Source organism: Panthera leo, chromosome E3 (genome assembly GCF_018350215.1).
Source record: "Panthera leo isolate Ple1 chromosome E3, P.leo_Ple1_pat1.1, whole genome shotgun sequence".
NCBI lineage: Eukaryota > Metazoa > Chordata > Mammalia > Carnivora > Felidae > Panthera > Panthera leo.
In genome coordinates this window covers 26489554-26515665 of record NC_056694.1, presented here as the reverse complement: position 1 = coordinate 26515665, position 26112 = coordinate 26489554, and the positions used below count along the sequence as shown (strand labels likewise).

The 26112-nt window shown below is 48.5% G+C and overlaps 1 protein-coding gene across 2 annotated transcripts; it reads right to left on the bottom strand.

The window, feature by feature from the left end:
- Positions 1-2988: 2988 nt before the first annotated feature.
- Positions 2989-25230, bottom strand: CLEC19A (C-type lectin domain containing 19A). 2 transcript variants are annotated; one of them, XM_042921727.1, is made up of 5 exons: positions 25039-25230; positions 15355-15520; positions 8064-8157; positions 4449-4578; positions 2989-3167 (listed from the first exon to the last, which is right to left on the bottom strand). In XM_042921727.1, the coding sequence occupies exons 2-5, from the start codon at positions 15516-15518 to the stop codon at positions 3088-3090; spliced, it is 468 nt and encodes a 155-aa protein (XP_042777661.1). In that variant the 5' UTR covers positions 15519-15520; positions 25039-25230; the 3' UTR covers positions 2989-3087. The 2 variants fall into 2 exon arrangements, with proteins under 2 accessions (XP_042777661.1, XP_042777660.1); XM_042921726.1 differs by lacking the exon at positions 25039-25230 and adding an exon at positions 24552-24799.
- Positions 25231-26112: the final 882 nt, after the last annotated feature.

The window sequence follows — 26112 nt, the reverse complement described above, 5'->3', positions numbered from 1 at the left end:
TAGACTGGCCTGTAGTCTAAGGCAAGTTCAGCAAGGCCATCAAGGTGTCCCTGAGCCAAAATCCACCAACAAGGGAATGCTCTCCCCCAGAAACAGGGCTGTCTCAGGACCCTGCCCCACTTAGTCATTGCCTGGGAACAGCCTATGGAAAGTGAGGCCTCCAAGCAAACAAAATGATGGATTTCTTTTTTCTTTTCTTTTTTTTTTTTTTTTCAAAATGATGGATTTCAACAGGAGGCCCCAAGGTGCGTTCTCATGGTGGTCGCAGGACACATACCCAGAAACCACTATTAAAAGTCAGCAGTGGTTAACTCTGGCTGGTGCGATTATGGGAGACACACACAACCTAAGACACCTTTCTCTATATACGGTTTTACAGTCCATGTCCGTATTTTTATAAAAAAAAAAGTAATCCTATTTTAACATGGGCACACACTTTGAACAGGTAATTCCACTTCTAGCAATATACCCCCAAGAAAATAATTGAACATGCATACAGAGATGCTTATCACTGTGTTATTTGTAAGAGTGGAAAATTAGATGGTACCTAAAAGGCTAACAATAGGAGTGTTAAATACTTTTTGCTACATCCACATGCTGGGATGGTATGCTTCATTTGCAATGATCCTATGGGTGATATATATTAATTGCCATGAGCTCCAGCATCCCTGTCTGTCTGTCCATCTATCTATCCTCTAGGTGTCTCTAAAAATCTCTCTTGATTGTTTCCACCCCTCCCTCTATCCATCCATCCACTCATCCATCCATTCACTTACCCATCCATCCATCCATCCATCATTGATCTATTTCCCCCTCTCCACTCCCCCCCCCCCCCCCAGATTATTCTCGGGCTTGGTTGCCTGGCTTCCTTGCCCGCAGCATCTCAGCAGCAACAGTCTAGAAAAGATGGGAGATTCTGTGGGCTGTCAGAGACTGGCACAGTGACTCCCAGATAAGACAGGTGACAAAAATCACCTGAAGTAGACAAAGCACATATGACCCTGAATCGTCAAGGAAAGGCTAATCTTGTTGGATATCATCTGTTTGAGGAAGCAGGAAAATGTATAACGTGGTTAAGAAAGATTCCCATCCAAAGTAGAAAAAACAGAGGTATTTGTGATGCCTGTGGAATGAGTTTTAGTTTTCTGGAAAAGTCACCTCAGCCGAGCTCCTCATTCCCGAAAGCTGCCTGATAAATCACAGAGCTGAAGGGGAGTGTACCTCTATTATATAAAGGAGAAAACTGAAATTCAGGGAGGTTAAGCCACTTAGATGAGGTCACACAGTAAGCCGAAGTGGTGGGATCTGAATCTATGTCTTTTTGATTCCAGTTGTGATATCATAGAGATGTGCCACCCAGATCCCTCCTTCAAGGATGAGGACAGAGAGGTTTCAGCTGTCAGCTCCATCAGGGTCAGCTGCAGCCACAGAAAGGTCACATCCTTTCTGGGGAAGCCTGCATCACTGAGTGAAGTATGGGTCTAAAGTCCTGGCCACTTCAGCCCTATGTGGTCCACTCTGATGGTCAGGATTTCTCCCGGATCTCCCGGCCAGGTTGGCTGTTAATTTGCCAGACTGCACCCCAGTTCCACTCCTTCCTCTGCTTTCTCTTCCCAGGTATTGGTTCCTAATAAACAATCTCTACTCCAAACTCTGTCTCAGCAACCACTGCCAGAAAACCCAGTCTAGAACCAGTGATGCTGGGAGCAGTCTGAAAAAGCCATAAGACGGGGCTTAGGACCTGGATTGCTCCCCTGCCCCCCTCTAGGTTGGCAATCAATAGCGGTGGGTGGAACACAGCCTCTGGCACAAGGTGGTCCAAACCTCCATAGACTGAGCTGGGAGGGTGTACCAGGGGGAGGGAATGTCCTAGCAGAAGCCATGTATCAGGTAGTTGATGAACAAAGAAAACAGTAGCCCTAAGCATAACTAGGTTGGATGGCTATTGCTACAAGGCTTTGCAGGATACCAAACAGCCAAGGACAAGTAACAGGCCCTTACTCTAGGAGTGAAAACCAGAGAGCCTCTTGGGTTGCAGACAAGGAAGTTGGCAGGAGGGCAGACCAAGCCCGAGATTCAGAGTGACCGAACTTCAAAGGCAGTTAAGCTCCCAAGGAAAGCAGTGTTACACTATGGTCAGGGCCCCGACTGGGACCCTGACACATGGGATGAGGTCATCTGGGTGGTGCCCCCAAAGACATTTCCACTTGAGGGGCCATTATGAATAATGCTGCTATGACCCCTCATGTTTGAATACCTGTGTTCAGTACTACTGGGTATATACCCAGAATTGGAATCACTGGGTCCTTTGGTAATTCTATATTTAACTTTTTGGGGAAGCACCATACTCTTTTCCAGAATGGCTTCACCATTTTATATTGCCACCAGCAATGTATAAATTTGTTGATATTTTTGGGTTTTGGGGGGAACGACTCTCCTCTTTGGGCCCACATGGTTCAGATGATATTAATTCCCACCACTCTCTGCCCCAGAGATGGGCATCTAAACAACCAGAATTTGCTAAAGTGGAATAGGCATGTGACTGAGCCAGGCCCGTGAAATTCAACTCTGAATCTCAAACAACCTTGGATTTGTGTTGCTTACCTATATCCACCACCCTTGTTTCTTAATTAAGCCAGTTTCAGTGTGACCAAGTCACCACTCTGTATCATTAAGACTTGCTTGTTTAAAACCTCTGCCTGGGGCGGCACCTGGGTGGCTCTGTCGGTTAAGCATCTGACTCTTGATTTAGGCTCAGGTCATGATCTCATGGTTCGTGAGACTGAGCCCCATGTTGGACTCCGTGCTGACAACGTAGAGTCTCTCTCTCTACGTAGAGTTGGGATTCTCTCTCTCTCTCTCTCTCTCTCTCTCTCTCTCTCTCTCCCTCTCTCTCTCTCTCTCTCTCTGCCTCTCCTCTTCCCTCTCAAAATAAATAAAAATACACATTAAAAAATTAAAAACAAAAATCTCTGCCCAGGAGCTTTATCTCTTCTGTGGCTTATATTTATTGAGTGTCAGATTTACACTAGATATACCTACATGATGTGCTGGAGTTGGGCTCACTTTTGACGGGGCAAGACCGGCTCAGTGAATGGTCAGAGACGCGATCTTGCAGACAAAGGGGAACTTGCGGCTGCATGTGTTATCATTCCATGACCTCAGAGCTGCAGTGAGAAGAAGCACAGAATCCGGGTGAGGGTCCACCTACCACAGTAAAAGTAACCTCACCGCCCCACTGGAGTAAAAGCCCTCTCCTGTGGCCTCATGCCTGCACTGGCACCCCTTTCTGGCTGGTGCTTGATGAGGCTGCTGTCCGGCTCTTCTCTCTCCAAGGCTGGCCCTGACTTGCTGCTGTGGAGGGGCAGGACACCCTTTACCCAGGGGCTTGGCCCAGCTCTGACTCCCAGGCTCCAGACTGGCTCCCAGGATAGCAAGTCCCTGTTCCCTACCTCCCTATTCGAATCAGGAAAAGAAAAAGGGGCGCAGAAGGAGCAGGAGTTGGGTGCTTGAATCTGGACTTTGGTAGGTCCAGGTTTGAAACCCATTTCACTACTTGCTGTGTGACCAAGAACAAATTGTTTAACATCTCTGAGCTTCCATTTCTTCATCTGCAAAATGAGAATATGAATCATTTTCACTTCTCCAGATCGGGTTGAGGAGTGATGATGTTGCTCATGCTGATGGCGGTGATTGCTAATACCACATGCAAATCGTTGTGGCCACATTATGTACATTAGCTTCTTTCCTCTTCACAGCAACCTTGTGCGTTAAGTATCATTAGCCCATTTTGCAGATGCAGACTCTGAGCCAGGAGGTTAAGGCATTCACTTTGGACCACGCGATTAATAAGGGGTGGAGCTGGGGTTCCAAGAACAGCTGGATCAGCTGTGCCTCCTATAATCCTCACGTCTGCCCTATGGGTAGAACGGTTACTAAATCCATTTTACAGAAGAGGAAGCGGAATCTCAGAGTGAATAAGTGATTCCCTGCAAGGACACAGAGCTAGAAGGCAGCAAGGCAAGGGCTTGAACCCAGGTGTATATCCTTTTCACTACTTCCACCTCGGTGCTTCTCCAGGCATACCTCTGCTCTGATAGTGAGGAGCACGAGCCTGGGGTCGGGGCTGGCACTCCAGCGCACTGGGGAGCTGACACAGAAGCACCATCTTTTGACTACGGTCTTTGCGACCCCGCCCCCCCAATGTGCCCCATGCTTCTGCCTCTAATATCTTTTTAATCCAAGCACGGTCTGCAGGTCAACAATGCCCCGCTACCTACTGTTTAAACTGTATCCACGGCGGAGAAGGGCCCGGCCCCCCAACCCCGCCCACTCCGCCCCCACCAGCCCCCTAACGCCCAGGAAAAGGCGGGGGGCAGGCAGTCTCTCTGCCATCCCCGGCTCCTCCCCAGCACCCCTGCAAAAGCCCTGATTTCGCGGGCACTCACCGCTGGTCGGCCGGTACCATATCTGCACGCAGTCCTCTTCTGGGTCCTTGTGGACGCCGTCGTCCGGCTGGCTTCCGTCCCAGTAGCTGTAGTCATAGGAGGAGCCGTCGGTCCATTCAAACTGCCCTTCCTGGGCAATCCCATCCAGAGTGGAGGAAGCCAGTCCGTAAGAGAAAGATCTGGCATCAGAGCCAGCCCCAGCTCAGGGCTGACATTCTAACGCTTCCATATGGAACAGTGCAGAAGTCCTCACTTTGGGGGCACCTAGGGGCTCAGTCCGTTAACCCTTGGACTCCTGATTTGGGCTCAGGTCATGATCTCACAGCTTGTGGGATCGAGCCCTGCCTTCTCGGGATTCTCTCTCTCCCTCTCGCTCTCTGCCCCGCCCCCACTCGTGGGCACGCGCATGAGCCTGCACGCTCGTGAGCTCTCTCTCTCAAAAAAAACCTTAACAAACAAACAAACAAACAAACTTTTTAAAAAGTCCTGGGGCACCTGGGGGGCTCACTCAACTGAGCTTCCCACTTCGGCTCAGGTTATGATCTCAAGGTTCCTGAGTTTGAGCTCTGAGTTGGGCTCTGTGCTGACAGTATGGAGCCTGTTTGGGATTCTCCCTCTCCGTCTCTCTCTCTCTCTCTCTCTCTCTCTCTCTCTCTCTCTCTCTCCATCTCGCCCAGTCTCTCTCTCTCTCTCTCTCTCAAAATAAATATATAGGGGCGCCTGGGTAGCTCGGTCAGTTAAGCCTCCGACTTCGGCTCAGGTCATGATCTCCTGGTTGATGGGTTTGAGCCCCACGTGGGGCTCTGCGCTGATAGCTCAGAGCCTGGAGCCTGCTTCGGAGTCTGTGTCTCACATTCTCTCTCTCTCTCAAAAATAAATACTAAAATATTCTTTAAAAGGCCTCAGTTTGATGTGAGATACTGCTATTATACCATCACTGCTAGCTGCTGTTTATGGAAGGCTCATTAGTTGCCATCAGGTGCTCTACTTATTTTCTGCCCCCCGTCGTCCAAGCAGGCATCATCATGTCTATTGCACAGATGAGAAAACTCAGACTCAGATTGGCCTAGCCAAATTCACATAGCTAATAAAGCATTGGTGCTGGCATTCAAACCCAGGTCTGTGAGACTCCGTGCCCAAGATTTAACTACTACACTTTTTTTTTTTTTTTAATTCAATTTACCAGCCGACTGGAGTCACCCTTCATTTCTTTCCTTTTGTCCCTGTACTGTGTATTTTTCTTGCCTGATGTGAGACTTCTCTGTCCAATTACAAGAAAACTCCTGTTGGGAATTTGATTGGTGTTAAAATAAATGTGCAAATTAACTGTGGAAAGAACTATATCCTTGCCATGTTCTGGAACACGAGCCATTTCTGCATTTATTCAAGTCCTTAGAAAAGTCTCCCCCGAAAGACTGATGATTACGGAGGTGGCATCAGATAATGGAAACAGCATGCTGCTTCTGAGAGAGAGGCTAGAGCTAGATGCTACCCACCTCCTCACTGCCATCTGGACAGGTTACTTAACCTCCCCAGCCTCAGTTTCCACACCTTTACAATGGAGCTAGTCTCTCCCTCAGAAACCTGTTGTGAGCAGTGATGAAGTAAAGGGCACAAAGGACTTAGCTAGTGCCCTGCAAGGAAGATTTTAAAAAACAAGATCTTTTACTGTATTGTTTGTTATTACTACACTTAATTATTGTAATACAAGTTCCTTAAACCCTAAGTGTATTCACAATCCTTTTTTTCTCTAAGTTTATTTAAGTAATTTCTATACCCAACGTGGGACTCACACTCATGACCTTGAGATCAAGAGTCACAGGCTCTTCTGACTGAGCCAGCCAGGCGCCCCTATAATCCCATTTAAAAAAATTCTTTCTTTCTTTCTTTATTTATTCATTCATTCATTTATTTATTTATTTATGAGAGAGAGTGAGTGGGGGAGGGGCAGAGAGAGAGAGGGAGAGAGAGGAGCCCAAGCAGCCTCTGCGCTGACAGCAGCAAGCCTGATGTGGGGCTCGAACTCATGAACCGTGAGATCATGACCTGAGCCCAAGTGGGATGTTTAATTGACTGAACCACCCAGGTGTTCCTATAATCCCATTTGAAAGTCACTATTATGAATAGAAATTTTGCGGTTCTTTTTTTTAAATGTCTATTTATTTTTGAGAGAGAGAGCATGAGCCGGGGAAGTCCAGAGAGAGAGGGGGACAGAGGATCCAAGAAGCCTCTGTGCTGATGGCAGTGAGCCCGATGAGGGGCTTGAACTCATGAACCATGAGATCACAGCCTGAGCCGAAGTAGGACACTTAACTGATTGGGCCACCCAGGTGCCCCTTGTGGGTTTTTTTTTTTTTTTTCAATTACAACTTCTATGTAGGTTCTTGCAAGATGAATTCTATTGATTTAAAAAAATATATATCCATCTCTGTTGAGTCTGGCTACTACTGTTGCTTCTGCTATTTGACAGTGACTTCTACCAGCCCTAGTGAGCTCTTAGAGTGTCCCAAGTGCCAGGCTAAGCTCATTGACTTTTCATAACAAGGCACTGTTATCATTACCCCCATTTTATAGCTGAGGAAACTGAAGCTCAGAGAGGTCAACAAAAAAAAAATTGGCCAAAGTCACCTACCAGCCAGTAAGAGGCAGGACGGGGGCTGGAACTGGAGCCCTATTCCCCGCAGTACTCTGGGGGCAGGGCTGGTAGCATACATGCAAAACAGAGACAGTATTCAGCTCACCCAGGGAGAGTCTGGGGACAGAATTCCCAGGGGGACTCTGCTGCGATGTCGCCAGGTATGAGATCTGGCCTTGCTCTTCACCATTATTCCATCGACCCCTGCCCCATTTTGCATCCCAGACCCACTTGTCTTTCAGGTCCTCGAATAGGTCATGATCTCTCACGCCTCAGGACCTTTGCTCATGCTATTCCCTCTACCTGGAATGCGCTTCCTCTGGCTGACTCCTATTTATCCATTAGATACTAGCTTAAATGTCTTTAACTTAGGGAGGCTGTGGCAACCATGGAAGGGCACTGCTTGGAACTCCCTCAGGAGGACCAGCTACAGGGAGCACGGCTGACCCACAGCCTCAGCTCCCCTGCCCCTTCGGATTCACCGCTGCGTTCACAGCCAGACCAGGTTTCCTCCAGGCTGTGCCCAGTCAGTGACTCAGCAGGTACTCAGGGGTGCTGGTGCCGGCCCATTCCTGCCCCAGGCGGGGTTCCTCTAGTGGCCATCCTTTGCCTGAGGACTCCCCACTGGCCTAGCCAAGTCTTTCTCAGAACTGTGCTATCATCACACTTATGTCCCCTCCTCTTTTTTCCCTCACAGATCTTTCTCCCTCAGAAATATTTTACACATCTAGTCACATTTTTGTGTCCACTGTTTTGGGAACTCACCCAAAGAAAGGCCTTCCCTGATCCTACTATGTCCCCGTCACATACTCTTTCACAACACTATCTTCTACCTGGGGCATCCCGGTGTCTGGTTTTTCTCCACGTGCTGGGCACGCCGCAGTGACCTGCCGTATGGGCCCCAGGTGAAAGGTCGGCTAAGTCAAAATGGCATCCTGGCTGCAGCTGCCAAGAGGGCCTGATGGCCCCTGCTTCCTTACCTGTCTGTGATCGTGAAGCCCCGTCCAGATGTCAGCTGGGATCCCAGGCACACAGCTGTTCACAAGGTCATACACAAAGACATTCTCTTCCCAGCTGCAAACGTAAGAAACTCAGTAGTGTTACTCGTTGTCTCTGTTCTTAGGACAGAGTCAAAAACTGAAAGCAATCCTTGTTAATCTCCCTGGTTCAAAGTAAATCGAGGGTATGATGCAATCCTGTCTTTTCCTTCGTTTTCTTTTTTTTAACATTTATTTATTTTTGAGAGAGAGAGAGAGAGCTCACTCTAGTGGGGGAGGGGCAGAGAGAGGGGAGGGGAGACAGAGACTCTGAATCAGGCTCCACACTGTGAGCGCAGAGCCCCATGCAGGGCTCAAACCCACGAACCATGAGATCATGACTTGGGCCGAAATCAAGAGTCGGCCACTTAACTGACTGAGCCACCCAGGCGCCCCTCCTTCTTTTTCTTTTTTTCTTTTATTTATTTATTTTTTAATTTTTTTTTTAACACTTATTTATTTTTGAGAGATAGAGAGAGACAGAGCACAAGTGAGTGAGGGGCAGAGAGAGAGGGAGGCACAGGATTTGAAGCAGGTTCCAGGCTCTGAGCTGTCAGCACAGAGCCAGACATGGGGCTCGAACCCACAAACTGTGAGATCATGGCCTGGGCCAAAGTCGGGTGCTTAACCGACTGAGCCACCCAGGCGTCCCTCTTTTTCTTTCTTTAATTACACCACCCATATGTGACTGTCTTTTCATGGCCACCTCCGGATCAGATCCATGCCAGTTCAAAGCAGATCTCAGCCCCACTATTCATCCTAAAAATTTACATCTGTCTCAAACACACCAGCAAATGAGGTGGATTGTATTGACAATATCATGAAGAGACAGAGAAAGGGGTTTCTCATGCGCTCTGCACATCAAATAACTTGATGGAAATCTCCACTAGACACTTTCGTTTTCTCTCAGAAGCCCTCCTATGCTGCCAGTCCTTACATATCCTACCAGGTTTTTGTTCACATACTGCCTCCAAAATCTTTTGCCTCCCTGGAAAATTCGGCTCTGGGCTTGAACTTGCATAGCCCACTCAGCAACACCAAAGCCCTTTGGTTAACAGGCCACCCTCGCTTAGAAAGTGTCAGCCTTTTCAGGCTGCAGTAACAAAATATCATAGACTGGATGGCTTTCAAACAACAGATATCTATTTTTCACAGTTCTAGAGGTTAGAAGTCCAAGTTCAGGAGGCCAGCATGGTCAGGTGAGGGCCTTCTGGGTCACAGACTTCTCACTGTGTCCTCACACGGAGGAGGAAGGGGCAAGACAGCAATGTGGGGCGTCTTGTATAGGGGCACTAATTCCAGGGCGCCTGGGTGCCTCAGTCGGTTAAGCATCTGGCTCCTGATTTCGGCTCAGGTCATGATCCCAGAGTCATGGGATTGAGCCCCGTGTCAGGCTCCATGCTGAGCCTGCTTGAGACTCTCTCTCTCTCTCTCTTTCTCTTGCCCTCAAAATAAGTAAAGAAACATTAAAAGAAAAAGGGTGCTAATCTCATTCATGAGGGCTTCACCTCATGACCTAATCACCTCCAAATGTCCAACCTCCGAATATGGTCACGTTGGGCATTAGGATTTCAACCTATGAATTTGGGGGGTAGGACACAAATATTCAAACCATAGCAGAAGGCATTGGTGTCTTCTTGGGGGACCCTCACCTCCTATTTCAAAGAACTCAGAAAATACTTCACCTAACAAAAGGCATCGGTGGAGGACACTGAAAGCAGTCTGCTGCCCAGAGCGACAAAGAAATAGAGATGGATGGATGGATAGAGAGATAGACACATAGAGATTTTCCTTGGATCATTAAAATGTTTCCTGAGTGCTGACTTCCTGACAGGTACTGTGCTGCATGTTTTGCATATGTGAAGTCACCGCATTGCCTTCTTTTTGCATTGTCATATCAATGGGACACTGGGATGGACACCCCTGGTTGCTTACTCCACAGCCATCTCTGGTCTCTTTGCCTGTTGCCTACATAAGGAGTTAGGAGAGGAAGGGCACCTGGGTGGCTTGGTCAGTTGAGCATCTGACTCTTGATTTCGGCTCAGGTCATGATCCTAGGTTTGTGGGATTGAGCCCCAAGTCAGGCTCTGCGCTGAGCAGGGAGCCTGCTAGAGATATTCTCTCTCTCTCTCTCTCTCTCTCTCTCCCCCCCCCATCCTCTGCCCCTCTGCCCTGCTTGAGCATGCCCACATGCTTTCTCTCTCTCTCTCTCTAAAATAAAAACACCACCCAAAAAGAAGTTAGGAAAGCTAGGTTTCACTTTCTGGCCTCCTCTTCAGCCACCACTGGCCATCAACCCCAGGTGGGCCAACTGGATGTAAGCAGACTTCCGTAAGTGGCGTCTGGAAAATACTGCCCTCCCTGATAAATGGAGACAGGTGTGTGGAAAAGGCTGCAGGGTCTATCGCGGCCTTTCCTTCTTGGGTTATAGTTGAGGGTGGACCTGATGTTTGAAGCTGCTGCACTGAAGAGCCTGGGGAAGGGAACAGCTCACCCAGCGCCCTGCTACCAGAGAGCCTGGAGAATGCCATCGGCAGAGGCCAGAAGGGCAGGTAAGGGAGGTGAGGGCAATGGACACACAACAGACTCAGCTCAAGGAGCTCACAGACCCAGAGGGGCAGATCCCACCAGACCAGGGGTCCCATTTTCGGCTTCCACGTGGCATTAAGGTAGACTTCAGTATGTTCAAGAAATCTTTATCAAGTCATACTTAGCAGCCTCAGACCGAATAACTAGCAAATAACTCACTTTAAAACGGGACTCTGGTGAGGTGCCCTTTATGCTGCAACAAAGCGTATCTGCTGTCATCAGCTTCACTGGATGGCCACTCTCCACGGGCTGCCACCTTGTCTAAAATGCCCCCTATTAAATTCCCTTTGTCCTGAGGCCCTGGTAGCAAATCAGAACATCCATGTTTATTCTGCTTCATTCTGTGTTTGTGGAAGACATTGCCAATCCGTTCCAGAAGCACTCAGAATCTTTCTCAATACCGTGCTGCAGGCAATCACATTCAGGGAGTTGCAGATACAGTTGGGAACTCAATCTTTGGGTCTCCCCCAAATTCATTTGTTGAAACCCCATATTCATATGTTGGGAATATATGAACCCAAATTCCTATGTTAATACCAGTGTGATGGTATTAGAGGGTGGGGACTCTGGGAGGTGATTAGGTCATGGGGGTGGAGCTTTCATGAATGGGATTAGTGCCCTGAAAAGATGCCAGAGAGCTCTCACCCCTTCCCCGGTGAGGATGCAGCTCGAAGATGGCCATCGTGGACCAGGGAGCAGGCTCTCCCACTATGAACCTGACCAAGCTGGCACCCTAGCTTGGACTTCTCACCACCAAACTGGGAGAAATACATTTCTGTTGTTTGTAAGCCACCCCGTCTGTCGTGTTTTTGTAACAGCAGCCTGAATGGACTAAGAACCGAGATACCATTGGAGGAAACCGAAGGGAAAAAGTGTGAGTGGGGCAGGGCTTGCTGGCCCTCAGAAAGACGATCTGACATGGGAACCCTAAGTAAGAACTGGCCCCCTTGAGATGCCTAGAATTATAATAAACGAAACTATTAATGTCTCCCCTCTTGAGCACTCAGTGACGAGCTAACTTTGTAAGAACTTCAGATGCTTGGTCTCCTTGGTCAGATGCTTGGTCTCCTTGGTGTAGGGAGGAAGTGGCAGAGCTGGGACTAGTCCAGGACTGTCTGAGTCTAGTGTCCTTGCTTCTTCCTTTGGAACATCTGCTGTTTCCATTCTTTAGGCTTCCTCATCCTTGAATATCCTGATCCAAGATGGTCCTTCCAGGAAACCTTCCCTGAATACCCCCTATCCACTCCGGACCACTTGGAGCACACATTTCTGACTTCCCAGAGGCAGGCTGGTTGGTTTATTTCTCTATTTCTTAAGGTCTGGTGTCCTCAAATGAGCCACAAGGACCACATAAACCAACACCAAACCTTACTTCTACTTGACATCAGCAGGGCTCTCTTCAACATTGATGTTCCAAGAGTATGTGTTCCGCAGTGTGAGGGAATCCACTTTCTGGGGACAGGGTGTTCTTCACCCTAGTGGGTCCTTGAGCTTGGTCCCGCCCCGCTGCGTAAGCACTGGCATCCCCACACGCCTCTCTCACGCACAATTTGGGGTCTCCTACATTGACTGCTGAGCATACACGTTGAGCAGTCATCGGGTAGAGTGGCCGCCTAGCCATTTTAGCACTTTGTCATCTTTGTTCAACAGCACCTGCTTGGGAAAAAATTTCCATATTTCATTGCATTTTCCCCATAACTGGTCAAAATAACTGGAACATAGAGAAGCCCAAGGTGCTACTGCAAGTAATAAGGAGCATAGAGCAGTTGAACTTAATTCAACTCAACTGCCTCTTGAAACAAAGGCGGAAATGATTAGGTAAGCAGAAAGTATGAGGATCTTAAATTTCAATCAGATGCTCCACAGACAGGCATAAGCTGATTGTGTGTTTAATTATGAAAGAAAAAAATAAAAGCATGAAGAAAACACCAGAAATATAGAATTGGATTGTGTCTCAAAGACAAGATGTAATTAGGGATTTTATAATAGCGTCTAGCTTTCTGTGAACTGAACTTCACATACAACAGGTTAAGGAGTTGTTCAGATCCAACTTTCCAAAACGTTTTCATAAAAGTATCATAGACCGGGATGCCCGGTGGGGCTCAGTTGGTTAAGTCTCTGACTCATGATCTCTGCTCAGGTCATGATCTCATGGTTCATGAGTTTGAGCCCCGCCTTGGGCTCTGCACTGACAGAGTTTGGGATTCCCTCTCTCCCTCTCTCTGTCCCTTACCCACTTGCTCTCTCTCTCTCTCAAAATAAGTAAATAAACTTTAAAAAAAAAAGTATTAATACCAAAATGGAAAACTACCTGTAAAAGAGAGGAAAGGGAGAGAATGTTGAGAATGTTAGTAGTACAAGAAGGAAAAGGAGGGGGCATTCGGAGCTGAGAAGACAGGAAGAAGGTAGGTTGAGGCAGCAAAGGACCAGAATTGGGTCAAGAATTGCCTGGAAACTCCCCACATTTGCCCAGAATCTTTGCTGATGCCTAGCTAAGGTTGAGGTTATAAGCACCATGAGTGGCTGCACTGTCCTGCCTGTGGGCTGGCTAAAGAGAAATTTTCACTTGGAATCATTTTAAAATGTACTCTTTATTCCGAGTATCTCATTTTCCTCTACAGCCTTGAAAGTTTTGACAAATTCTTTGATCCACCGGTGTGCGGGCCGGTCCTGTGCTCTGCCTGTATCACAGCGGATTTGCCCTGAAGACTGCCTTTCCCACGTTTTCTTGTCAGCTTCCCCGCAAGCAGCGGGAAGGGCCAGAAGAGGAAGGGGGCAGAGAGAAGCCGAGAGAAGCCCGGTATTTCTCTCCCTGCCTCGGGAGTCGCTGGCGGGGGCTGCCTCGCCTTGGTGGCTCCAGCTCTATGAGACTGGTTTGCCTTCCCATTAGGGGTGGAATTGGCTTCCTGCTGTTGTGAATCTCTAGACTGCCTCATTATTGCCTCTTTACGATCTCAGATTCCATCACCCGTGCGTACTAAATTCTGTTCTGCATGTCTGAAGTGGTTCCCATTCTCCTAATAGACCATGACTGCCTCTCATCTTCTTCAGCATCACTGAGAATACAGTGGGAGCTCTATGTATCTGTTGGCTGAATACATGGAGGATTCATTTAAAAACTAAGACGGGGGCGCCTGGGTGGCTCAGTCTGTTGAGTGTCCGACTTCGGCTCAGGTCATGATCTCATGGTTCATGAGTTCGAGCCCCATGTCGGGCTTATAGTGCAGAGCCTGCTTCTCTGTCTTCCTCTCTCTGCCCCTCCGCCACTCACGCTCTCTATCTCTTTCTGTCAAAAACAAACATTAAAAACAAAAACTAAGATACAGGACCCCTTCTCTGTTCTTAACAAAAGTCAGTGACTCTAAAGCATAAAGAACCAACTGTCTTTCTGACTTCAAGTCTCTGAGATCCTTGAAAAGAAGCCATACATCAGCAAGGCCGTCGGGTGTGAAAGCAAGTCAGTTAGAGGTGATGAAGGGGCACCAGGGTGGCTCAGTTGGTTAAGCGTCTCACTCTTGATTTTGGCTCAGGTCACGATCTCACGGTTCGTGAGATCGAGCCTAATGTCAGAGCATGCTTGAGATTCTCCCTTTCCCTCTCTGCCCCTCCCCAGCTCGTGCTTGTTCCTTCTCAAAATAAATAAATAAATATAACAAACAAATAAATAAAAGGTGATGAAAAATGGGCTCCAGGAAAGGTGGGCAATGAGTGCAATTACAGTGCCACGGAGTTAGGGTGACTTCAGTGAAGAGATGGAGGAGAAGGGGATGGGAATTCCCAGCAGAGGGAACAGAATGTGCAAAGGTCTGGAGGAGTAAAACGGTTGCACCAGACCGTAAAACTTTGAGACGGTCAATGTGGCTGGGGCTTAGGAGACACAGAGGAATGCTGAAGGTGGCCTTGGTGGGTGGTAATTCGACTATTCAGGTTCAAATCCCAGCTCCACCACTTTAAAGCTATGTAACTTTGAGCAAGTTACCTTCTTGGAGGATCGGGTTCGGTGTCTGTGAAAAGGAAGATACCTACCCGATATGGTTTGAGAGAGCTTCAAAATGATGCTGTATACAAACATTCAGCAAATAGACGTCAGTTATTATTCCTCGTATTATATTCTTGGTATATATATTATGTGCATTGTATCGCAGGGTCAAGCCCCGTGTTGTCATGTGGGGCACAGCACAAAATCAGCACATGTGAAGGTGGATCCTGTAGCCGCTCTTAGCTTCCCATGCTACACGCTTCGCCTTCAACCGTTTCAATGAGAAATTGGGCTGGATTGGTTTGTTTCTTTCTTCTTCTTTTTTTAATGTTTATTTAATTTTGAGAGAGAGAGAGAGACAAAGCAGGAGTGGGGGAGGGGCAGAGAGAGAGGAAGACAGAATCTGAGGCAGGCCCCAGGCTCTGAGCCGGCAGCACTGAGCCCAACGCAGGGCTTGAACCCATGAACTACGAGATCATGACCTGAGCCGAAGTTGGACGCCTAACCGACCGAGCCACCCAGGCCGGATCAGTTTCAATGAGAAATTGGGCTAGATCAAAGTTAGCTTGAATTACCAAAGAGAAACACCAGTGAGAAATGCCAGTTTTCACTCTCTGTTCCAAAGGGGGTGCTTGGTTGGGCTATGGGGGACGGATGTCCACTCACCTGTGGATGGAGGCCAGTTTCGCAGACTTCCTGCCAATGGAGAACTCAGAACAGTAGAAGTCAGCCTCGGCCCAAGTCTTATTGAGAGGGAAAAATCGGTAGCAGTGGCCTTTGAACTCCATCCAGAATAGTGGGCACAGAGAAGCCGGGGGCAGCTCGGGCATGGCTGTGGGCAGAGAAAGAGACTGGCAGGAGGGCTGGTAGCGTGGAAACATTGTTCCTACAGCTTATGACACCTTTTCAAGAGTGAAAGTAAAACATGTCCCATTGTGATTAGTAACATTCTATGCTTGAGGTCCAAAAAATACATGCGTACCTAAAATTTACCAAATGACAAAAGTAATATATGCTCATTATAGAACACTTGAAAAATGTTACTGCTTTGGTGTGTTTTTCTTTGTATCATGCTTGAACGCAGAGATTTGTAAAAATTCTATTATTATATTGTACTATACATACCTGTCAATATTCAGAGTTCCAAAAATTAGAATATATTCCCCTCCTGTTATTATAAATTTTCATAAACATTGTTTTAAATAGCTCTTGAATACTCCACGGAGTGGTCCCCCTAGAGTTTATTTAATCATTCCCCTATTTGTGGATAATTAGACTGGTTCCCTTTTTTTAAAAATAAATAGACATAATTCTGAGATGAACAGCCTCGTACATCAAGCTTTTTTCAACATTTCTGAAGATTTTCCAAGGAGAGATTTTTAAGGCTTTGATAAAACTTGCTAAATTGCCTCCTGAAAGCAATTTATCCTCCCACAGTAATGTCTGAGAGTGCCCATCTCACAGTGCCCTCGCCAGTGCCGGGTGTTGTCACTTTAATGGCAATCTTTGCAAATTTTATAAGCAAAAAAAAGGTGCCTTGTTTCAATGTGCAACTCTGGGCTCTGTGGTGAGGGCAGACATTTCTCCACGTGTTTACTGACAAACTATAGCCAAGACTATTTATATCTGTAGCCCATCGAACTACTGGGGTTCAGGAAGCATCCTTAATTCTGAAAAAGCACAGATGGAAATCCACTTTTGAGACAATAAAGTTCCTCCAAGCCTCGACCCCCTTGAAGGCCTCTTAGGAGATATCTTTTTTTTTGGAAACCACAACTCAAGATGACTGGTTGCGAGGAAGAAGGCGCACTGAGAACCTGCCTTGAGCTATGTTAGGTAGCTCACCCACGGTGGGGGGCAGGACTAACATCTGTTGGACTGGGACTCTGGAGGTCCGGGTCCCAGCTGCCAGCTCTGTGCCTAACATGCCAGGTGACAACGGCACATTCAGCTGTCAAACTGGTTGATCTCTGGGGCCCCTTTTGTGGACCCCCAAGGGTGTGGGATCTTTGCCTTTCAAGCCACTGTAACAGCTGGCTGAGCTCTTGAAAAATAAAGTAGTGGACAACATTTATGAAGCATTTGTAATGTGTCACACACCTACAGGGAAACTGAGGCTTGGACAGGTTAAGTGACTTGCCCAAGGTCATCCTGCTCGCAAGTGGCAGGTAGGGATTTGAACCGAACCTCCTGACACCAGAGTCTTTGATCTGAAAGTCCACGTGATGCCTCATCATGGGACATCAACGGGGCTGAGAATGGTTCACTGTCTTTTAGCACCTTACTTCATAGAAGTTCACCAAATGCTTGGCGTCCATGGATTGCTCTGTAATAGTATGATTATTAATGATTAGCTCAGGGTTTCATAGCCGGGGTTGATGGGGTTTCAGGGATCCACTGTGTCCCCTGAAATGAAGTGCAAAATCAAGAGTGTGTACGTGTGCATGCGCATTTATCTGGGGGAAAGAGTCAGATGTCTTAATCCAGAGAGCTACGCTAAGCAGACAGGTTCCATGTCTCCCATCACTGACCAGAGCCACTGGGCTTTCTCATTTGACCAGAACTGCCCTTCCTACGCCCCTCCCCTGCCCCAGACAGCCACACCGTCAGTCCTGCTTTGTTCCACCTCTTGAAACCGTGGATGTTGCTGAGCTCTTTGTAGGAACTTTGTGGCACTACCTTTGAAGATGCAGAGAGACTTTAATAATTAAATGAAAGGGGCTGGAAGGGGAAAGGAGGCGGCCAGGGTTCCTACTCCCCTCTCCCCAAGGTCCAAAGGCTTCTCCTGGGTCCTAAAGCCTGGTGGATATTTCCAAAGCAGGTCTCCCTGTGGAAAACAAGCTCCCTCCTTCACCCTCCTGGTTCCTTTGATTTTGTCTACTGAACAAATGGTGGTTATGGATGCCTGGGGTGAAACATACCAGAAAATGGGGCTGTGACAGGTCACTGCTCAATTATTCCCTTTTCCACCTGGGCAGGCAAAGGCCTTTAATTGGAAGGATCTGGGAGGCAAAAAGCCACGTGTTTGGACATGGGATAATGAACTCCACCCTGCCTGGTATCCCACACCCCCCTTCCCTCTGGGATTTCTAGAAACTGAGACTAGAAGGATCTTAGAGGCCTTTTATCAGCCTGAACCCCAAAGTAGCCTTTGCTAATCCGTGTCTCTCTCATGAAGGGATTTCTATAGGTTTACAGCTTGATGAGTCAGGTAATGATGGCACTGTAACAAACAGGACCAACCCCAATGGGCTGTCACCTGAACCAGGCATGGTGTCAGGCTCTTTGTACATATCAGCTCAGTTAGTTTTCACACATCCTACAAGGTAGATACCACAATCACTCTCGTTTTACAGAGGAAGGAACCAAGGACAGAGAGGTTGAGTAACATGCCCAATATCACACAGCAGCTGAGTGGCGGAGGTGGTTGTTAAAGCCAGGCTGTATGGCTCCAGACCTAATTTAGAGATTCCTGTTGGATTTAAGCCCATTTCCTTTTGACTCAGTCTTGCCGGTCTGGACATTCATTCATTTCCTTTTTCATTCAACAAATTCTATTTGAGCACCCACTTGGGCTCAGGCAGTTAGCTGGAGATACTGTGGCCAGCTACACAGAGGGGGCTTCTGATCGCTTGGGTTTTACAAGATTGACATAAAGAAAAATAAGAATGGGGGTGTCTGGGTGGCTCAGTTAAGCGTCCAACTTTGGCTCAGGTCATGGTCTCATGGTTCGTGGTCTCCCCGCGTCTGGCTCTGGGCTGACAGCTCAGAGCCTGGAGCCTGCTTCCGATTCTGTGTCTCCCTCTCTCTCTGCCCCTCCCCTGCTTGCACTCAGTCTCTGTCTCTCAAAAATAAGTAAAACGTTAAAAAACTTTTTAAGAAAAATAAGCACAGAAATAAATTATTATGTCATTTGTGGATGTGGGTCATGCTGGCAAAAACTTGAGGGAGCACCCCCAAATTATTTTTGGAGGCTGGTTATTTGTTTACTCGCTTTGTCTCCCTAGTTGAACTGGTGGCCGCTCCAACTGTCTCCTCAAGGAGCTCATGGGTGATTAGGACAGGACACCAGAGCCCCCTTCCCAGATGGGGAAATTTCAGGGTGTTGCCACAGGAGCACCTAAAAGTGGCACCTAGGATTTGGAGATCTGGGAAGCTTCTGGGAGGGGATGATGTCTCAACTGAGACCTCAAAGATAAGAGTCAGGGAACATGTTTCCGGTGAGGACACAGCAGGTGCAAAGGCCTGGGGGTATGAGAGAATATGGAACATTTGGAGAAATGCAAATGGTTCAGCCAAGCTGGGAATGGGAGAGGGTGAGAAGGTAAGAGATGAGGCCAGAGGTGACCGAGGGAGGGTGGAGGGGAAGGGAGGGGAGGGGATGCACAAAAGGGCTCGTTGCTCTGGAAACCGGGAGCCTGCAGTGGTCTTTTCCTTCAATTAGCAGCACTAAAGGCCACCAAGGTCTCCCAGCTGGGGTGGGAGTCAAAGTCCTTGGGAGCTCTGAGCTTGTGAAGAAAAAAGAACACACCAGTGGAGTTCAGGCCTCATTTTTTCTCTCTCTCTCTCTCTTTTTAAAAGAAGAAATTGTCACCTTCCCACTCAATCTGGCTGCTCGCTCCCCTGGCACCAGTCCAGCCGCCCACAGTGCACTACCACGCTGCCTCCCGCCCAGATCCGCCTTGGGAGCCAGCCAGGAGGGGCGGTGAGGGAGGCTCTGGGGGCCACGTCCCAACCCCCAGCCCCACCCCCACTCCTGGGCCCCAGATGTCCCAGGAGACCGGGAAGGTGGCCTCTGGGAGGGCTGCCTCACTTCCCGCTGCCTCCCTGGTTCACACAGCCCGCTGTCAGACCGTCCTCCTCACTAGTGAGTCCTGGATCCGCACTGGTGGTCCTGGGCTTCTCATGCCCGAGTTTTGCTCTCCCTTCTCTGGGCCACTCTCGTGGCCACAAGATAGAGAGGAAAGAGCACTGGGAAATGTCTATATTGTTAATAACAGCAGCCATTCATCGGGTGGTGAGTGTATAACTACTCAGATCAGGCTAAGAGGGGTATCGGTATCATGCCCGTTTTACAGCTGAGCAAACTGAGGCTCAGAGAGCTGAAGTCACTTGCCCCTACAGCTAGCAAATGGTGGTGGTATCAGGATGGACTCAGACATCCCTAAACACTAAGTGCCTCCAGGAAACCTCTTTTTTTTTTTTTTCTGGTCTTGGTTTTCTCATTTGTAAGACAAATATATCAAACACCAAATTTAACAGTTCATATGCTGAAGCCCTAACTCCTCAATGTCTTTGGACATGGGACACTTGGGAGGTGATTAGGGTTAGATAAGTTCATGGGGGGGGGACCTATGATAAGTGCCCTTATAGGAAGAGAGAGAACAGAGCCCCCGACCCTCACCCCCCTCTCTCCACTGTGGGGGGAGACAGCATCTGGAAAAGAGTACTCGCCAGGAACCAAATTGCTCAAGATCTTGATTTTGAACTTCCCAGGCTCCCAAACTGAGAGAAATAAACTCCTATTATTTCAGCCTCCCAGTGTATGGTGTTTTCACCATAGGTTACAGCAGCCTGAGCTAAGACCAAAAGTTAATTAAGCAAATAATTCAATGTTTCCTGGGTGCCTACTGGGCTTTGAGGTCTGTGACCTCAAGTCGCTCAGTATGGAGAGAGGAACACACACATGGCAATGAGATGCACTTCAGAAATATGCAGAGGGCTCCGTGACCGTGGAGGAGGGGTGGGGAATGGGCCAGAGCGTACATGCGGCACTCTGGGATCTGACTCTATGATCCAGGCTCTGAGATGTCTTCAAGGAAGTAGGGACGTCCAGTTGCTCAGACCTCCATGCTCCAGCGTGGACTCTGGAGTCCAACGGCCCCAGCTGGACACTCAGTGCCTTGTGCCTCTGTTTTCTCATCTAAAAATGGACATGACGATAATGCCGACTTCACAGGGAAGCCATGGCCTGGCTCATGGTTGGCATCCGAGTAAGCATTAGATATTACTACTACAGAGACAGCTTGGGCCCCGAAACCTGCCTGGAGCTGGGAGTACAGTGCCAGCTTCCTGGAGGAAAGAGAAGACAGATTCCCCCTTGCCCACCCCCGGGGGCCTGCGGAAGCAGCCAGTGAGCTTCAGACTTCAAACGCTTTGCTGGAATGTCCTTTGCTGTGAAGAGTACTTGGCCTCAGGAGCCAGGAAATGAAACTTGTTGGTAACGGTTGAAGAATCATAATGGCAAATATTTATGTAGCTTTTACTAGGTGCCAGGCTCCCTTCTAAGCACTTTACACTCATTAATCCACTTAAACAATGTGATCAAAGCCAGGTTCGGAGAAAAGGTTTTACGGAAAGGCTGTAGTCTGGCTAAAGCCTCCCAAGCCTTCCAGAAGTGTCTAAAGTGATCTCAAGCAAATCTAGAGGTGTGGCTCCGATGCACTGTGTGCATATATCTTCACGTGCATGGAAGGTTAGGAGCGCTGGGATCAGTAATAATATGACCAATGCTCTTTTCTGCAAGGAAAAGTTGGGAGTATCCAGGGGAGGATAAACTAGGCCCATTCTCAATAAGGAGGGCTTTGATTGTGCCCTCAGCTTCATGGTCTGCAGGGGCCCCCTGACACCCTAAGATGAGCCCTCCCTAGTCACACATCAACATGCACACTCATACACACACACCTGCACACACGAGTTCTCTTCTGACTTGAAGTCACTTTCCTCTAGAAGATCTGTCTGCCCAGGCCCCAACTAGACTTTCTGCTGGGCTGGGAACCTGGAGAGAAGGAGAACTACCACTTGGACGGATGACGACCGTGGCAGGGTCACTGGCCTCTGTAGGCCTCGACTTCCACACCTGTAATATCGAAGGGTTGGGCTCCATGGATTCCCCAGCCCTTCCTGCCAACTTCAGTTCTGAGCTTTCCAAGGTTGCCGGGGTTTGAAGTGATCTCAGTGCCCCTCTCAGCTGAGCTGGGGGTGAGCTGGGGGAGAGATGTCTGGAAGTTCCTTTCTCCAATGGAGGTTTTTGTCACAGCAGAAAACCGTCTCTGGCCATTTCTATCATCTCATCAACAACTGCAGTAACAGAAGAACTAGCGGTAAGAACTCAGTTTTTAAGCACTTACTGTGTGTTAAGCACCTCACGTCATGACCTCACTGAAGATCTCCCAATTGTTTGGTAGGCACCGCTAATTATCCCCACTTTCTAGAGGAGGAAACTTGACGCCCAGAGATGCCAGGAGCATAAGCAGTAAGAGAGAGAGAGAGAGAGAGAGAGAGAGAGAGAGAGAGAGAGAGAGAGAGGAGACTCCCCAGTTGTTTCCACTTGCAAACTCAACCTCGGGCCCTTTCCACACACTGGATACAAAGGAAAGACTGGAATATACAAGGCAGACTTCAAGGATATTTTGTCCATCTTCTCTCCTGCTCGCCCATTGCATGGATGCGGAAACTAAGCCATAAGAGCAAGGATGAAAGACATTATTATGCATTGAATGTTTGTGTCCCCCTGGTCCCCCCCATTCATATGTTGGAGCCTTACCCCCCAATATAATGGTTAAGTGGGGTCTTTGGGGGGGGTAATGAGGGTTCAATGAAGTCAGGAGAGTGGGACCCCCATGATGGGACTAGTGTCCTTATAAGAAAAGGAAGAGAGGGGTGCGTGGGAGGCTCAGTCGGTTGAGCATCCGACTTCAGCTCAGGTCATGATCTTCCCGCTTGTGAGTTCGAACCCCGCATCGGGCTCTGTGCTGACAGCTTGGAGCTTGGAGCCTGCTTCTGATTCTGTGTCTCCCTCTCTCTCTGCCCCTCCCCCGCTTGCACTCTGTCTCTGTCTCAAAAATAAATAAACATTAAACAAATTAATACAAATAAATAAATAAAAATAAAAAAGAAGAGGAAGAGGGACCAGAGTGTGCACATGCTCTTTCTCTCTCTGCCATGGGAAGACATAACAAGAGGGTGGTCATCTGCAAACCGGGAAGAGGGCCCTCACCAGGGAACTGAACCAGGCAGCACCTTGACCTCCCAGCCTCGGAACTTCGAGAAACAGATTCCTGTTGTCGAAGCCACCCAGTCCATCGTACTTTGTGATGGCAGCCAGAGCTGACTGAGACAGATGCTCAGAGATTTTATGACAGAACTGGAGCCCCTGACACTTGCCCGAATGAACTCATCTCCCACCATCAGGGTGGCCAGATTAAGAAGGAGGCCCAGGTAAATCTGAATTTCAGATAAACAACTAATTTTAAGCCTATGTCCCACGTAATTTTTTTAAAAAATGTTTTTATTTATTTTTGAGAGAGAGAGAGAGAGCACGATCGGGGGAGGGGTAGAGAGAGAATTGCACAGAGGATCCGAAGCGGGCTCTGCGCTGACAGCAGAGAGCCTGAAGCAGGGTTCGAACTCACAGACTGTGAGATCATGATTTGAGCCAAGATCAAGAGTCACTCAACCGATTGAGCATTCCAGGCCCCTGTCCCACGTAATATTTGAGACATGTTTATGCTGAAAGATGACTGTTTACCTGAAATACAAATTTACACGGGCACCAGGCATTTTCTCTGGTAACCCTATCACCCCACTGTTTAAGTTGGTCCCAACACTGTAACAGCCCAATAATGTGCTCTTATGGGAGTCTTACAAGTAGTTCATTAGTCGTACTTCAATGGGGATCAAAACAGTATCTCTGCCATAAAGTTATTGTGAAGGTTAAATAAATCTATACACAAAAAAAAAGTGCTTAAAACAATGCCCGGCATATAGTAAGGGCTGTGTAAATCTTAATTGGTTATAGGTACTATTTAATTAATTAATTAATTTATTTATTGAGAGAGAAACAGAGTGCAAGCGGGGGAGGGGCAGAGGGAGACAGAGAATCCAAAGCAGGCTCCAAGCTGTCAGCATAGAGCCTGACACGGGGCTCAAACTCACAAAAAGCAAGATCATGACCTGAGCCGAAGTCGGACACTTAACAGACTGAGCCACCCAGGTACCCCATTAATAATAATAATTATTATTATTTTCATATATTTTAAACAACATTTGGAAATAACCTTCGTGGCAGAGGTGACAGGCAAGATCCTCAGCCCTGAGCAGGCTGCAGGATTCAGGAATCTTCCCACCCGGACGGGTCCCTCAGAACGAGCCCCCAGCCTCCGCATTGCCAAGAGGAGAAACTGAGCTCATTTGAAGCCCTGAGACTTTCAAGCTGGAGACTGGGACGCCACACGTCAGAGGCCGGTATGTCCCAATTCCCAGGGACACAGAAAACCCTCAGAAGTGGGCCACAGAGCAGTGACCTCCAGGGAGGTCACGAGAGGGACAACTGGGTCCCCTCAGCCTGCTCAACGGTGGTGGCGCAGCAGCAGGTCCGAAAGCTCCCTGGGGGCAGCTGCCACAGCCAGGGTGGGGGTGGGGAGCCCAGGTGCCAAATCCCTAACAGAAACAGCCTTTCCAGATCTTCCTACGGTGCCAGGTACCAAGCATGAAGTACTCCCCCACTTTACCCGACTTCCCTTGCAGAGCAGCCCCAGAGGGTGCCACTCTCACCCCCATTGTCCAAAGGAAGCTGAGCTCAGAGAGGTTGAGAAACTTGGGCAAGGTCACACAGTTTTTAAGGTGCAAAACTGGGATTTAAAATCAGGACTTTTGGGGCGTGACCCTAGCGCAATGCCCCTGGGGCCCGGGGAGGGGAGATGGAAGGGCTGTGGGGGAGGGGGGGGCAGCTCAGCTCCCGCCACACCGTGGGTCAGGCAGGCCTGCAGCCCAGGCAGCCAGGCAGGCCTCACGGATACAACCTCAAGCATCTGTGAGGTGTCCTCCTCTCCGCCTGCTCCGGCCCTGGCCCCTATGCTCACCTGGGCTGATATTGATGTCCGTCTGTGGAAAAGCCTGTGCAGAAAGGAGGGTCAGTGAGGCCGCGGCCCACAACCCCCACCTTTGCATCCTGAGCCCCGAGGAAGCCACCTCCAGGCCTGAGTGGAGGAGAGAAGCCTTTCTGGGAGCTCTTCTGGGCGCAGGCGAGAATTGCTGGGAGCTCCGGACTCACTGGGTAGACCCCAGTCTCCTCCTCCTCCCCTCCCTTCTCTCCTCCCTCCTCCCGGCACTGGCACTGCTGGAGACAGCTCCCAGTGACAGCTTGAAGGCTGCCGGGGTCAGCCCCCTCCAGGGAACTAAGAGAAACCCGCAGCCCTGCTTCTGAGCCACTGCGTGGCCTTGGGCATGTGCTCACTTCTGTGAGACTCAGTTTTCTCCTCTGCAAGATGGGATAATAACAGAGTTTGTATCTGGGCCTGTCACAGGAAAGAAAGTATCTTGGATCCCGTAGAGGAAATACATACATACCAGAAGATAAAAATGCAAGTTGGAGCCCAGTGCGGAAGGAAGTCGGAAGTCGGAAGCCCACAGCGGGCGGGAGGCTTGCTTCGGCTCAGCTGTCCCTCCACCCCGGCCCTGCAGGCATTAGAACTAGCTGCTTGAGGGGCCTGGGTGGCTGGGCAACCGACTTCCGCTCAGGTCATGATCTCATGCCTCGGGAGTTCGAGCCCTTCACCGGGCTCAGGCTCGTTGCTGTCAGTGGAGAACCCACTTTGGATCCTCTGTCTCACTCTCTTTACCTCTCCCCTGCTTGCGTGCAGTCGTTCTCTCAAAACTAAATAAACATTAAAAAAAAAAAAAAAAAAAAAGAACTAGCTGCTTGCCTAGGAAGACCTAAGTGAGTTAACCTCCTCCCCATCCCTCCACCTTTCAGGGTTTCTTAGGGGTTAAAGGAGGTGCCTGTAGAAGGTTCTTGACACAGAATAAGTGCTCAACAAAGAGAAGCAAAAGTTATCATTCATGCATAGTTCTAGTGTGTGGTTTGCCCGGGCTTAAGTGTTTTTTTTACAAAAAGCAGAAATGAACTACTGGGACCTCATCAAAATAAAAAGCTTCTGCACAGCGAAGGAAACAATCAGCAAAACTAAAAGGCAACGGACAGAATGGGAGACGATATTTACAAATGAAATATCAGATAAAGGGTTAGTATCCAATATCTATAAAAAGCGTATCAAACTCAACACCAGAAAATAAATACTCCAGTGAAGAAATGGGCAAAAGACATGACTAGACACTTCTCCAAAGAAGACATCCAGATGGCTAACAGACACATGAAAAAATGCTCAACATCGCTCATCATCAGGGAAATTACAAATCAAAACCACAATGAGATACCACCTCACACCTGTCAGAATGTCTAACAGTAACAACTCAGGCAACAACAGATGTTGGCGAGGATGCGGAGAAAGAGGATCTCTTTTGCATTGTTGGTGGGAATGCAAGCTGGTGCAGCCACTCTGGAAAACAGTATGGAGGTTCCTCAAAAAACTAAAAATAGAACTGCCCTACGACCCAGCAATGGCACTACTAGGCATTTATCCA

Bases quoted from the DNA above. Each gene is read 5' to 3' on its own strand.
- CLEC19A (XM_042921726.1), bottom strand. From the start codon at position 24,639: ATGCAAAGGTGGGGGTTGTGGGCCGCGGCCTCACTGACCCTCCTTTCT. The intron at 15,521-24,551 runs GTGAGCATAGGG...CTCTGCCCACAG, and splicing joins GGACATCAATATCAGCCCAG to CCATGCCCGAGCTGCCCCCG. The intron at 3,168-4,448 runs GTGAGTGCCCGC...TTCTCACTGCAG, and splicing joins ATGGTACCGGCCGACCAGCG to CTCTGAGGTCATGGAATGAT.